Here is a 14,889-nt window from a genome sequence, read left to right as displayed (position 1 = left end):
TAGTTGAGACTTGATGATGGAGAAGAAGAAAATGTGCAAGAAGAGATGACCCCCTCTGCTAGCTCTAGAAAACCGCTCTGTGGACGACCCATCCGTTGTCAAGCCTACTGATTCATCTGGCACAGACGTTAGCCCAGTCGCGGCCATTCCCTTGTCAGGGTGCCCTCTGCCACTTTCTCAGGTTTGCTCTACATCTCTTCTTAGATTTTACTGCTAATCAAATGATTGCCACTAACTCAATGCTATTCACATGCAGAAATCGCTTGCCCTTCGGCCCTCGCTAGCTCTTCGCTTGGTTGTACAAAGAGCATGCCCGAGGGGGCTACTACGCTCACCGCGCACTTGCATCACCACCTGAGCATCGCTACCGCTTCGCCCAGCTCCTAAGCCTACCACGAACCTTGGCACGAGAAAGAAGTAGAGCTTTGCTAGTGAATCTGCTCTTTGAAAGCTTGAACGTGTCCCGTCCCTCTTTCTTTTTGAATATGCCACGCGATTCGAAATGATTAGATATTAGATGAAGGGGAACAGCCAGAACCAAATGCATATTTTTCCTCCCATACCATAGAGAAAGAGGAAGAACTTATACTGATTGATGGATATTGATTGATTGCTAACAGATGTTATGAAAGAATTGTTCTAATATCCCCTTAGCTCTCACTTGAGAGTGAGGGGGTCTCAATTCTAACCTAATAAAGGAAAGGCAGAACCATAGCCAATCACACATCTCGTAGCTAAGAGGTAGCTGGCGAAAGGCTTTAACTAGAAAGCTACGATTGAACTAGTAAACTAGCTGCCATTGCATTGAAAGAAAGCAGAGGGAAATTCCGTTTCAATTTTCATTAAAGTAGTTAACTTTCTCAAGTGAGAATCAAATCCTTCAATGCTCGGTACCAAACAAAGCAAGGTGCGTAGCGCTCTCTCTACTTCATAGTCATGTGCCCGTGGGAGGAGACTCGCCTTCTTCTTCTGAGATGGGATGACGAGAATATGCTCTGCAGATGTTTTCATTTCAGGAAGAAGATGTTATCAAGGAGCGAAGGGACGAAGGCAAGAGGTCTAGGTCTTTGCTGCTTGACTGCGTCAAAGCTTGAAGTGACGAATACGCAGCACTTTGATTGAATCAGAAATGAACTGATATAGCGGAGGAAGAGAAGAAGCTGTGTCGGTTCTTATTTCCCAAAGGGAGTTACTTTAGCTACTATTAGTCTAGAAGATAGAAGATAGGATTGGAATAGCATAGTCCTACTTCCTAGTCCTAGTAGTCTTAGTACTCACTACTAAGACTGAGACTGACTACCAACTGAAGTAGACTTACTTTTATCCTCGTTATAACATAACAGAAGCGGCTTCGTAGGACCTCTGTTCGCTAATCCATCATCGTATATGAGACTGACTTTCTTGCTTCTTTAAGACAGTACACCAGTACTAGTTTGAAACCTGTCCGCTGCCTCACCTTAGGAAAATTATTCCATATAGGAATGAAGAAAGGCCATGATAGGAATGTGAAATGACTGTAGGGGGAATGAATTCTTTCTTCCCTAGCAATTAGCAGAGCGAGGGGAAAGGATAAAGGGTGCGTAGTTCTTACCCGCTTTATCTAGTAGGTCTTTCTTGAAGGGGAAAGAGATATCAGTTTAGGCTTTACTACGTGATGATTTTATTGAAAAAGTCCATCACACTTTTGTCTCAGCGGAGGAAACAGCATATTTAGATGCTGCAGATGGGGATTGCTGAAGCGAAGGGTCCAGGAAAGAATGCACCGAGAGGTAGAAGACTCACTATCTGTTGTTTACGTCCTGCGGTAATCAAACATCGCCTCTCGTAGACATTCGCGTTCCTGTGCGGTTATCAAACGCACTCGTATTTTGGGGCTTCCCCTTTTTCAATCACCTCCCACCTTATGGAAAGCCCACTGCTGAATACCCTCAATCAAAAGGTCAAGGAGATTATATAACCCCATAGTATGAAGAGCTGCTCGGGGGATCGCACCCCTTGGCCTAGGGTATACATTCAGATTTGGAGGCATACCTAATTACCGATAAGAGCAGAGATCTCCTCTCTCCTTCGGACCCTCTACCTCTACTTCCCTTCCGCTCATAAACCGCCTTCCAGCAAGGAGAAAGAGATAAAGAATCAAATTATCAAATTCCCGTGATAGTCCAATCTTTAGATTGAGAGCCCCGCCTTCTTTTGATTCTGAACCGTTCGAAAAGCACTGGATTGGCGCATGTCTTCCTATGAAATCGATTCTGTTTCAAAGCTTGACTCAGCTGACAGAAGAGAAGGGGAACCGCCTGGAGGCATTTAGAACTTACTAAAACCTGCTTTTAGATGTTATTTTTACAGTAGACGAGACTGCACAACATCAATCTCCCGGCGAAGCACCGATTCCGGTAAAGTAAAGGAAAGGGCGGAGCCCACTGCCTTACTAAAAAGCACGAAGCATAGGACCATATTTTTAGAATTATCTTTACGTTCCGGACGGAAGACAAAAGCCGGCGGATCTAAGAGATCAACAGCAGTAAAAAAGTAAGAAAAACGAGCTTTACAAAACCACTCCTCATACGCAAGCAAAGCAAGAAGCCACTCACGAAGGAGTGTGCGCTCTCCAATACGTAAGCTACCCTCATCTAACTTAGATTGGATGTCTTCATAGAGACGTTTTCAATGAAGCCCCAATCGGGAGAGCAAGCATCGAGAAGCATCTGGCGACATTTCCATGTGAAATATCATCAAAGGCATCGACCTCCATTTTCCACATAAAGGATCTTTCCGCTAAGAATGATAATCATGTTATATCTACGCCATGATATCAATCAGGTGGTTTAGAACTAAATTCATATGGGTTCATCTTCCGCTTCTGGTAGAGAAGTTGAACAAATGGTCTCTGAGCTTTCGTCCCCGTATCCCATTCTTGGCCTTCAGCCGGCTTTGATCAACCCATATCTTCTTCCTTTCCTGGGGCTATCCCTCTACGCTAAGCTGGCAAAAGAGCTTTGAGACTTCCCGCCCGAGGAGATAATATGAATCAATAATGAATGCGATGATCAAAGAAGCGGCTAGACATAGGTCAAAGGTACAACCGCTACCGCCAGTAGGATTTCCTTGCTTTACTAACGAGCTAACCTACGAACCGCTCCGTGGGCTACGCGAAGGGACGAGTTAAGGAACAAGAGTCAAAGACGACGTAGACGTCATACTACACAACACAAGCAAAGACAGGAGGCCATTTACATAAGGGCGCGCCTTACGTGCCACTACCAACCCTCGCAAGCTTGCTAGCCCTTCTTTTAAGCTGTGGAGCGTACCAACTTTGATTAACATCGAGTTGTATGTTTCGCTGCTGTCTAATGAGGCGCAGCATCGGTCTGGACTCTGGACGGTCTGTCCAAGGGACTGGATCCCAAGGCTCTTCTTAGTCTAACATGATTGTTGTAACCCCTTATTCTCTTCTAATGGGGGTTGCTCATTGCAGTGGAATTCAGTGACAGTCCACTCCTTAGGTCATACCAAGGTGCCCTCCCCTACCTATAGGGTTCCCCGTAACGAGGGATCCCATATAGGGGAGATCGCCGTGTCGGCATACCATAATTAGTGGAGGATCAACTCTTTGTCTAGTGAGGAAATCACGGGACAGCAAGCCGGTCACTAACGTAAATCTAAAGATTGATAACAGATTTGCACCTGCTAGCTCTGTAGATCTTAATTATATTCCATTTTTATCTTTATCCTTGGTGGGCATTCCCCCATCTAACCTTAATGGGACAGGGGTACTAGCAGGGAAGAGGGCGTTAAGTAATCGATATGAATCGCTTTACAAAGCTCTTTCTTTCCCTAATTCGTGTGTCGCCGCTGAGATGGCAGTTGTTCGAAGACTTGCCGGTCCTAATAGGATGATTAAAACGAATCTTATTAGTGGCAGCTGATAGTCTTACCAAGGAGTCGTGCATAGCCATCTACTTGTATGCGAAGGCTGTTAAGCGGTTGTATAGGAAGGAGGACTGAAAGCAACCTATCCCCGCCTAGGGGCCTAGGAAACCCTATCCACCAAGAATCCAATGGAACTAGATGCCAGAAGTGACTCGAAAGGAGAAGGTATGAAAAACTTCCCCAGGTGAAAGAACTTTCTATACATATCCCCGCTAGGAACGAAGGAAGGAGAAAAGAGTGGAGTAAGGGAAGCAAAAGACACTGTACCGACTGAAAGGTACATAGTTGCTTGACCGATAGCGAGAGGTACGGAGTGGCTCGACTGATAAGGAGAGGAAGGGGGCTTAGGCCAAATGAGGGCTCTTCTATATATATACATAAGCCCTAAAGTTGGGGGTAGATAGAATGATTATTGCTTATGAATCTCTAACACATGTGGGTTGCTCCTCCATAGCAAGAATGAGATCCTTACCTCAGAACTTGGGATGAAGGGCTTGTTGACTAAGACTGACTCCTTATGGCTTACAGAACAGGTGCTCCCAAGCTAGATGGATATTTGCGTCCCCAAAGAGAGTCATTTGATTCAAAGACTTAGTGCGCTCGCAGCCTATGAGAGAATTAATGCCCCAATAAGGCAGTAAGGAAGATGCACGATCAAAGAAAGGAATTCGTATATCACAGAGAAAGTATGTTCTTGATCTCTTAACCCCAACTGGAATGCTTGGTTTACAACCAAGTGATACCCCTATAGAGACAGGAAAAAGAGAAGCTGATGCTGGCAGACTGGTTGACAAAGAAAGATACCAGAGATTGGTGGGAAGATTGATATATTTGTCACACACAAGACCTGACATTGCATTTGCTGTAAGTGTCGTTAGTCAGCATATGCACTCACCCAAGGAGGCACATCTAGATGCTGTGTACAAGATCCTGAGGTATCTAAATGGCACCCCAGGAAGAAGTAAGGACTGCTATTCAAAAAGGCAAGCCAGTCTAGAAGTATTTACTGATGCTGATTGGGCTGGGTCTACTGATGATAGGAGATCAACTACTGGATACTGTACCTTTGTATGGGGTAATCAATCTGGTCACATGGAGAAGTAAGAAGCAAAATGTTGTTGCTAGAAGCTGTGCAGAAGCGGAATTCAGGGCAGTTGCCCAAGGAATATGTGAAGGCCTCTGGCTTCAACGACTATTGGGTGAATTACAGGTTGACTTAGAATTGCCCATCAAACTCTATTGTGACAACAAGGCTGCTATAAACATATCACTCAATCCAGTTCAACATGATAGAACCAAACATGTTGAAGTGGATAGACATTTCATCAAAGAAAAGGTTGAAGAAGGAAGAATTTGCTTGACATATGTCCCAACTAAGGAACAAACAGCTGACATCCTCACTAAAGGGCTTTCAAGACAGAATTTTTAAGATTGTATTGGCAAGTTGGACATGATTAACATCTATGATCCAACTTGAGGGGGGCAATATTATGGGATTTTTAGCAAACATTATTCTTTATTGTAAATAGTAAGCTTATTAGAATTTATTAGAGCTGATTTAGTGGCTTTAATCTAGGGATTTTTCTTCTCTCCTTTTCTGTATATATTTGCTGCTCCTGGTACATTCTTGATAAATGAAATTGGATGATTCAGACCACAATTTTCCTTTCCCAGGCTCGACCGGAGAGGAATGAACTTTATCGCTCGAGAGATAGGAAAGTCAGAGGCAGCAGGTCAGGGAAGGACTGAGTACCTTTAAGACTTGATAGAGATTGCATTGCCAGAAAGGAAGGAAGCGAGAGGAGCGGTGGAATGCCAACAGGCGTCTATTATTGAATTCACCCCACCCCTGACTCATTGTACTAGTTACTGCTATAGCTAGCGCTAGTGCTGTATTGGTGTATTGCTAGTGAACTTACAGAACGAGCTGTAAAGGTAGAAAAAAACAGATCAATCAAGAGATAGTGGTTCGGCCAAACATCTTTCTTTTTCCTAAGTAAGGACTAGGCTGTCGAGTAAGGATTGGCCGAGGGGGAAGGAGCAAAGTAAACCAATAGCAGTAGATGACGGAGCGTAACGGGAACTCTCCCATAGGGATCCGAGTTCCGCACTTCTTCTAAGTGACGGAGCGTGTTGAGACGGAACTAAGAAGTCTTATAGGTACACCCCAAAATTGGATCGGGAGTCAGGCGCAAAAGACCAAGAGTGACAAATGCGTACGGGAGCAGAAAGCGATGGGTAAGAGTTCCTACCCGAGTCACGAAAGCAAGAAAGAGTCCAATCCCGAATGTTCAGCCCAAAGGCAATGAATGGGGAAAGCGCAGCCTAATCTGACTGGCAAGCTGTTCTGAGACTAATCTCACTTCCTAGCCCGGGAAAATCTCTCTTCAGGTGCACTTAAATTCTTACGACCTGCGTCCTTTCTCCAAGTGAAGTGGTAAATCCACTGGAGCCATTAAGAAGTCATTACCTTTGAGACCTCCTAAAATCCATTGACTATGAGTGATGACGGTATTCGGATCCAACAGATACTGAGGAACTGTTGATATCGTCCAACCAGCACCCATATCATACAACTTCCAGATAAGACCAAACTTGAATATAGAAGAATCCAAATTTGATCTCCTCCAAGAAGTAGCACAAATAGGTGCATCAAACAGAGAGTCGATGGACACCTCTGGAGACAATGCCACAGTATGGTACCACGAGACCCACTTAAACCACTGCTTCATCCAATTGAACAAAACAGTACGAAAAAGTCTTTCTCGCTCACCATCAAACACAAGCTCTTGAGGGAAGAGCCTGATCTCCTTGGGCTTTAATTCCTTCTGGAGATAGACAACCATCTTCGCCTTTAGATATGGATTGAGAGGGTTTCCCCTACCAAGCCAAAATTCTAAAGGTAGTTGTCCTGACCTGAAAGGTTTACCCGCAACCGCCTTCAATCTGCACCACCTTTTAGATGTTGTAGAGTGAAGACGGGCCCGAACCCGATAGCCTGCACCAGCAAGGCGGAAAAGTCTATTTGTTGATGAAACATTATACTTTGCAGCCACCTGGCATAGACTAACGGTGGATTTACAGGTCCAAAGAGCCCTTAAGGATATCGGAGATAAGTCAACAGACATGGACTTAGTCCAATACCTCTTGGCGAACTCCATCGTCCCATTACGAGAAATTATAGATTTCGGTAATGAGATAGATACGTCCAGCTGCTCGAGGATTTTACTGTATTCACGGGCAACCTCCTCATCGGCGATGAGAATATCATCACCAGGGAGGGCATAGTCCCGAAAGGGGGAAGCTCTTTTCGGCTGAACTCTCCATGCTGCCAACCATACAATGTAATGGTGTGACAGCGCGAAAAGTGACCAAGAGCCGTAGTAACCTAAGGCCTGACCGGTCATGAAGGCTACCTCAGATATACCTTTTATGATTGGTTTAGTAACCAAAAAGGTATTGAGGCCCAAAGAACTGTTGACAATTGAAGATGCCAATGTACTACCCCAGATACATTCTAGAGTAGTATATATGACACTCAATGGCCAACGGTCAGTTGCTGATTTGAGGTCGAAAGAAAAGAGATTATCTCTCTTTAATTCTCTCAAACGCAGCAAAGGACGTTCTTGGTTGAATGTACCATCAGAGGGTAACCTCTTGAGGACGTTCATAGCCCAATCATGGACAGGACGAAGTAATCTCTGCTGTACGTAATTACATATAGCAAAGATCCTTCGTTTACCACTGCCCTCGATCACTTGACTCAACCTACCTGACGCAATTGGGAGACCCTTATATGCTCCTAATAAAGTAGCAAAATAAGGTCCGACACATCTTTCGAAGTAGTCGAGATCCCAATTAGCATACCAAGTATTCATGCGGTAGTCAAGAGGATATAAAACTCTCGGATACCACAGGATACCTGGTGAGAAGAAACCATCTTGAAGGCTATGAATTTTATTCACCTTGAAGATAAATGCAGCTATTTCGTGTTTCAGATTAACAAAAATATTCATTCTGAAACCGAGAATAGCGATTACACAATCTATCGACCTTTTCATCAACCGAAAAGTTCAATTTCGATCGAAGAAAAGAGTCTTGGATTGGGGTTGACTTCCAGGTAGGTTCCCAAGACATCCCCTTCACCAAAGGGATACTTGAGAGATCTGGTAGATATAGAGGTTGGATATCCTTTTAAGAGGTTTTGATCTCCTCAAGGATACCCCGCCTCAATATTCTGGTGAGGAGTAACAATACTAGAAAAGGTTGCCCGGGTAACCCTCGGAGCAACACAGATCAGTTTTGCTAATCCAAACCATGATAGATACAGTTTAACAACCATATCACCGTGTTCATCACGGCGCCATATTTTCTAAGAACAGCCGGGATTATACGGGGGATACCAGATCTAGTCAAGGATACAGGAACAGAGATTTGGTCACTTGGATGGTAGTTGCCAGCAGAATATCGCTGTAAAGCAACACCACACTGCTTCAAGTAAAGTGCAGTGGACAAGTAACCAGATTTCCGTTTTAGCTGTATCACACGTCGCACGAAGTGAACAGCCGCAAGGCTGACTTCTCTGGTAATGGACCTTAAAACTCGCATTCGCATGTTGGTTGTTCTTCACTAAACATCGAGGTTTCAGGTGAAAGTGAAGGTTCGGACTATAGTCTCGGCCTACGTCTTTTCAGGTCCGGTTTTCATTAAGGGGCTTCCTTCCTTGATCACGTGGTATGTACCAGGGACCTCACGTATACCTCTTCACCAAGGTATGACTTGGGAACCAACCTGGAAAGCAATACCGAATTGTCCTTACCTTACATCACAGTTGATTGAAGGTGGTGTCAAACCTCGGTTAGCTCGTTCAAAATCCCCTTTCTAGCTATTACCTTTGCCAGAGGATTTTTCATTTCTTTCTTAATCTTAAGGCCTCTATCTAGCTGTCTAACGCCTTTTCTGATCATTATATGGAAGATTACATTTGAATCATTAAACGTGACTTTTGAAGTCATAATCTCGCTATCTGCTGGGATCTAGTCCATGAAAGACCTCTCACTGGCTGTCTTGCCCACAGGATTTCTTAACCTAGTTTGCAGGAATTTGATGTTAAGTAAACTCCAAAGATAACTTTCAAATTGCCTTAGCTTATCAATTCAACTCTATGGTTAGCAACTGCCATCTAAATAACTTTTAGAACAGTATTGGTCTAACTGGCTTTAAGCTGAGCTTCTTCTGCAACTGGCTGATCGGATGGAAATAAAGAGGGAAGGACTTTTGTTTAACTTACAGACTGACCGCTAGAATGAAAAGAGGCTTGCGGAAAGGAATGCCTTAAAGAAAACTCCAGGCTCTATTCTGACCACGAGTGGCGTACTCGGGTATGAACCCGTCCTTGAGGTAATTGTAGAAAGAATAAGACCATGGTTTTCATAGTCCTCGTAATCTTCTTCGTCTTGACTGGTGATAGGTCATCATCTTCCAACTTTCGAGAGTCTTCATCCAAGAAGATGAATGAATCCCGTTCGACGGAAGGGCTATCTGTGGCTAGGATGTCCAATCTGTCGATGACAAGCGACTCTGTGCTTTTTTGGTGTACTAGCATGTGTACTAGAGCGGCTGAGTATTCATTCCATAAGGACTAGCGAGTCAGCCAAGCGATTGTAGATTCTCAGAACATGGGTGAAGATTCTCTCCCTAAAGCCCTTGATTAGGTCAGATGTTGATATGAGGAAAACCCTATTGGATAGAGTTTAAAAAAAGGCCTTTGGTACCTCTTAACAGTAAAATGAACTTATTAAACAACAGCAATCACAGCTTTCAAAATAGCAGAAATAGCTGCCTATTCCTTCACAATAACCATGGCATGAGATGTATTTTCCTTATTAGAAAGCAAACCGAAGCTGCTCTTACTGTTCTCGTAACCGTTGATGGAGGAATTACCGCTCTTACTCTATCCGCTGTTGGGACTGATTCCTTTCCTTCTGATGTGGACAAATAGACATAGACATCCGCTGTTTGAGAATGACTAGAAGAAGCTGCACATAACACATAAAGGCAGGGAGTAGCACTAGTCTCATCTCAGGGCATGCCCATAATCGGATTGATGGCAGAATCCGATTATGGGCAATGGAATAGGAAGAAATGGGGCGAAGTGACTACTGCAACTATCGGTGGTATATAAGAGCTCTTAGAATAGCTTGTGCCCAGTTAAGATACGAAGTTAAAAAGTATGCTAGAAGACTTTGCACGAATAGGTATAGATTCAGATGCGGGATTAGCCCAGAGATGCCTTCCTAAGCCCAAATTACAGGATTTCCTGCTTTCCTGAACCGGATTGCACTGATCAGATTAGGCAGAAGAAAGATGCCATATAAAGAAGAAAGGCAGATAGCGGGAATTAAACCAATATTAAATAAGAACCAATAGCAGTTGTTGAAGCTTTAGCTCTAGATAGAGAGCCGGAAATAGGACCCTTTAGTTTAGTAGTTGGGTCTTTTCCAAAATACCCTTGCTTTTCAGTAACGCTCGAAATCACTGATGTACGGAAGTAGACTAGAATCTCGGAACGTGCCGCCTCTTGAGCTTGGTTCCGAGTTCGATTAATAAGTAGCAGGGTTTTCACTCTTTCAGGCTTTGTTTGGCCGCTAAAGATAGAGTTTTGGCTTTCTCCTTTACAGCGAGTGGTCTAATGAATGGGGTTGACTTCCTTACTCATTTCACTACCTTTCCAGAACTCGGTTCTGAGCCTAGGCTCGAATGAGGAATGATAGAGCGCATGTCAAGGATTGAGCTTGAACTAATCGAATTTTCCCCTCTTTATAGCAGGATTTTATCCATCAATGGAAGCTGGCTATGTGACCGGATATTTGTCTTCTCTCTGCTTTTCATAGGCAAGTCTTCCTGTCTAATCTAAAGGCTAGCTGGGGATATCTATAAATTACTTAATAAGAAAGAAAAAGAACGCCTAGGTTAGGCCGACAAGCTAATAGCTTACTTGTTCTAGTTTTGGCTCCCTGGGAAGATCATTTTTTTAGTGAATACCAGGTTTCCAATATCTTTTATTTTAAGTCCCGCGATGTGCAGAGAGTGTACACCAGTCAATCTGTGCTCGTGCGTCTGGGTGATCCTCAGGTGGAGCCCAGGTGTCAGTGTCAAATGTGTGGCAGAAGCTAAATAGAAAAAAGAAAAGAATTTTGGCGCAAAAGGAAAGAAAGAAGGGTAAGGCAGAATAAGAAGGGAGAGCGAAAAGAGGGCAAGACGCATAGCCTAATGGTTGACCGGCAACAAAGCATACTTGAGAGAACCGGTACGGGTACTTGAAAGATATTGCACGCAAGCGCGGGGTTAACCGCAGCAGACGCGAATGAGAGATCAAATAGATAGCATATCACCCTGAATAAGAAAAGCAAAGGCCACCTATCAGTGCTTTCAAATCATAGGAATATGCTACCATCTCACCAGCCTAACTGTCTAAAGGCCTAGTCTGATCGAAGGTCCCATCACATGGTAACCTTTTCAAAACCTGGCCGAGCCACTCATGAAGAGGTCTCAAAAAAAAGCCTTGGAAATACTAGGACGTAATTACCAATGGCAAATATGCGCCTCTTACCTAGCGAACAACCAAGACGCCCACGAGCCATGGCTTTCCGAACCTCAGGTGATGCCACCAGGAGGTAAGGACCCACGGCCCGCTCAAACCAGTAAAAACTCCATACACAGATCAGTTTCTTATTCTGATCAAGAGCAAATCGTATGAACCTTGGCCAGAGAGCACCTTGCGACCATTGCTCACCCCGAATATGAACAAACCGCATAAGATAGACGAATGCAGATAGCTCATAGGGGTAAACATTGAAGCAAGACTTGGCGTTGGCCAAGGACCGATTTATTCCATCAGCTCGCAATTTATTACTGAGCTGGGAACAGGTTGGTTCCCACAACAACCCTTGATGAAGGGGAAGCTGTGATATCCAGGGAGTATAACGAGCTATCAATCGAGGAAGCGTTTCCGCAACCCGATTGACAAACTCGTACGCTCGATCAAAGTTCGTGACAGGGGACACAATTGGATCAAAAATGGATCTGTCCACCTTCTTTGCTGCTAGAACAATTCTAGAGAGAGAGAAGAGAGACAACCAGATCCGAACCAACGTATCCGAAGTATCGTCCTTCCTATACATCTTATGACGTATAAAAGAAGGTATGATTTGAGGATACCCTGACCTGGACAACGAGACGGGCAATAGCTGTTGGTTTACGTAGTTGCCCATAGCGAATATACGTCTTTTACCTCCGCCCTCTAATGAACAACCCAGACCTCTGAATCTTCCCCAATCCCCTTTGGGGGGCCAACGAAAGGCTCGAACCAGTCTAACGACCAGCCGCTAATGATCTTATTGTTAGGATCAAGGGCATAGCGAGTAAACTTTTCCCCCTCATCCTTAAAGCCCATTGCTCCCCGTAAGCATGCACGAAACGGAGTAAAGGCCAGTAGCTCGGCAGGGAAACGATAAAGCAGGATTTGGACTTGGCTCATTGTTGTGATAGGAAGTGCGAGTTAGGAATAGCCTTCCTGGTTGGCTCCCACGTAACCCTTGGTGGAGAGGTATCCGTGAGATCCCTGGTACGTACCACGTGATCAAGGAAGGAAGCCTTTCCCTACCATGGATACGACCTTCTCAGTAGACCGCCAAGTTTGTGAAATGTTGGCTTTCATTCTTTTCGCTATCAAGAAGAATTCTGGTAGCAAAGAAGATTGATGGATCTATATTACGCTCTATCATATCGCCTATTGAAGATCCAGATAGGGTATATCGGAGAATATCTGATATTACACTATCTGCTAAGGATCTTCTCCTTAGGTACTGTCCTAGTATGCTAACCACGCCCCTGTGTCAGGGATTGACGTGGGAACCTACTTGGAAAGCCCTTCTTTCTCTGTCCGAAGCCTATCACATTCAAAGGAGGCGCCGGCAAGTAGGATGTTGCAAAAAGCGGTCTACCTCACTCTAAGGCCTACCAGCCCGCACACTCTCACTTATCTGTAATCGGTTAATCGTATTCCCCTGTAAGCTAGCCTGTAACATCCTTTGCAGAGCTAACTCAGGAAGTTCTTCCATCCCTTTGCCGACTTCTTACCGTAAAAACGTAGCTAGGCTTGCTTTACCAGCTGATGTTTCTTCCTTCCCTCTGGTATTTCTTCCCATAGCTTTTCCTTCACTCGCCTACTGCTGAGCTTGAACCAGAACTTGGATAGATAGGCCCCCTAGAACCTATTTCCCGCCCCTTAGTGGCCGATGGTGAAGCGCCTTACAGGAAGAGGCAAGAGTTGTTTCTCCGGGAAGAGTCAAATTCTATATTCTTTCTTCTCCCCTCCGGGGGGTTCGGGGAGTTAGACCTCTCTCATACCTGAATTCGCTCTGACTGTAAACTACTTTAGAGAGAAAGACAGGAAGGAAATAGCGTAAATAAGACACCTAGGAAGCACGAAAGATGAGACCTCCGACCTGGCAGGCTTTGCAAATACCACTGCCATTCAAGATCCAAGGAAAGAGAAAGCAGGGCCAGGTGCTATTAGCCCAAGGGGTGAATCAATAGGGTTGGGCTAGGGAACTACGATCACTTACTCCGATTCTTTTCCCTTGGAAGATTGCCGCTATAGAGAACTGAGATGCTTCAAAGCCCTCTATTAGAGTTAGGACCGGGAACCAATAGAATAGAGAGAGCGAAAGGGGTGCAGTGGAAGATTGCAGAATCTTAGGACTCGCTTTAGGACAGCGCCTGCTCCCCTCTTAGTCATACGGAGAGTTGGCAAAGCACAAAGGATTAGTCCAGCCACTCCATACCACTGGATCAGTTAAAGGAGACCGATGCCAAAGGTTTTTCAAGTATCCAGAAAGAGGCCCGGTCGACCACACCTCTAATGGTTTGACCCAAAGAAGGGTCTCCCGTCCCTTTCAGATATACCAACTTGAGCAGGAATTAGGGGCTGAGAGGATCACTCGCCTTGCTACCATCCTTTCTAGCGAAAGACCCGCTCAATAGTAGACATCCCCCCGAGCGATAGCTATTACTATTACGAAAGTCAGATCGTACTGAATCCCTCTTTGCCTCAGTGATGAAGGAAAGCCCGGGTAAGTGAGACCTTGACTTTGACTTCCAATCGGCCTAGGAAAACCGTTTTCTTACCGCTTTCCGGAGTGTGTGATCCGCGTGTGCTTTTCCCCTATAACCCGACTGAGGTTGTTCGCTCTATCGTCTTTATCTTTGTCACATCAAGGTTTGGCTATTTGAGGAAGTAGCGGACCCCATATGGAAGGAATGCCCAGTTGCCTACTTTAGAGCTCCACTTTCATGCAGTGAAAAGTCTTTCTCATAAAAGAAAGGGGATGAAGGAGGCTTAGTGGAAGTCCTCTCACATGACAATAGCTGAAACTTCTTCACTTTGTTTTGTGCAGTCATGCACGTCAAAGGCTAGGTCTTCTTTATCAAAGTCTTCGCCTGAACCCAAGATGACCTCCAGTAATCCCACGACAAGCATTAGGGAGAAGACCTTTTGATTATTCGGTATCGCATTCTCTCTCTAAGATTCTATTCATAACAGGCAAGGGGCCCATGAGCATCAGCTTCGGGCCACCGAGCTGAGTTGAAAAATCTAAAGGAAGACTAGCCTTTGAAGACAGAGGGAATAGGCTAGCCAGCAGCAAAAAAGCAAGAACCCCGCACGAACGAGTCCCCGAGCGAGGAATGAAAGAGCGAACCTCTTCTCATTTCACAATTCCGTCCTGATCTTAGTCAGGCTCGCTGAGAGAAGGAATTTCTACTTTTTTGTTTAGTTTAAAGCCCGCCCAAGCAAGAGAAGCCTGTCCGAGACTGGCTGGCCATTGGAGGAAACTTTCCCTGCGTCTTTATTCATTACCGGCTGAACGGAAAATCTTTATTCCCCGAATCAAA

The 14,889-nt window shown here is 44.7% G+C and overlaps 1 protein-coding gene across 1 annotated transcript; it reads left to right on the top strand.

Moving 5' to 3' along the window:
• The first annotated feature begins 4,650 nt into the window (after positions 1–4,650).
• LOC114757197 (uncharacterized mitochondrial protein AtMg00810-like) lies at positions 4,651–5,037 on the top strand. The gene has a single exon (XM_028946198.1). It carries the CDS (start codon positions 4,651–4,653, stop codon positions 5,035–5,037), a length of 387 nt encoding a protein of 128 aa, XP_028802031.1.
• The last annotated feature ends 9,852 nt before the right edge of the window (positions 5,038–14,889 follow it).

Source organism: Neltuma alba, unplaced genomic scaffold, assembly GCF_004799145.2.
Source record: "Neltuma alba isolate B1F8T4 unplaced genomic scaffold, ASM479914v2 tig00010580_pilon, whole genome shotgun sequence".
In the NCBI taxonomy this organism is placed as follows: Eukaryota; Viridiplantae; Streptophyta; class Magnoliopsida; order Fabales; family Fabaceae; genus Neltuma; species Neltuma alba.
The sequence above is the reverse complement of the archived record's forward strand: the minus strand, read 5'-3'. Positions and strand labels throughout refer to the sequence as shown.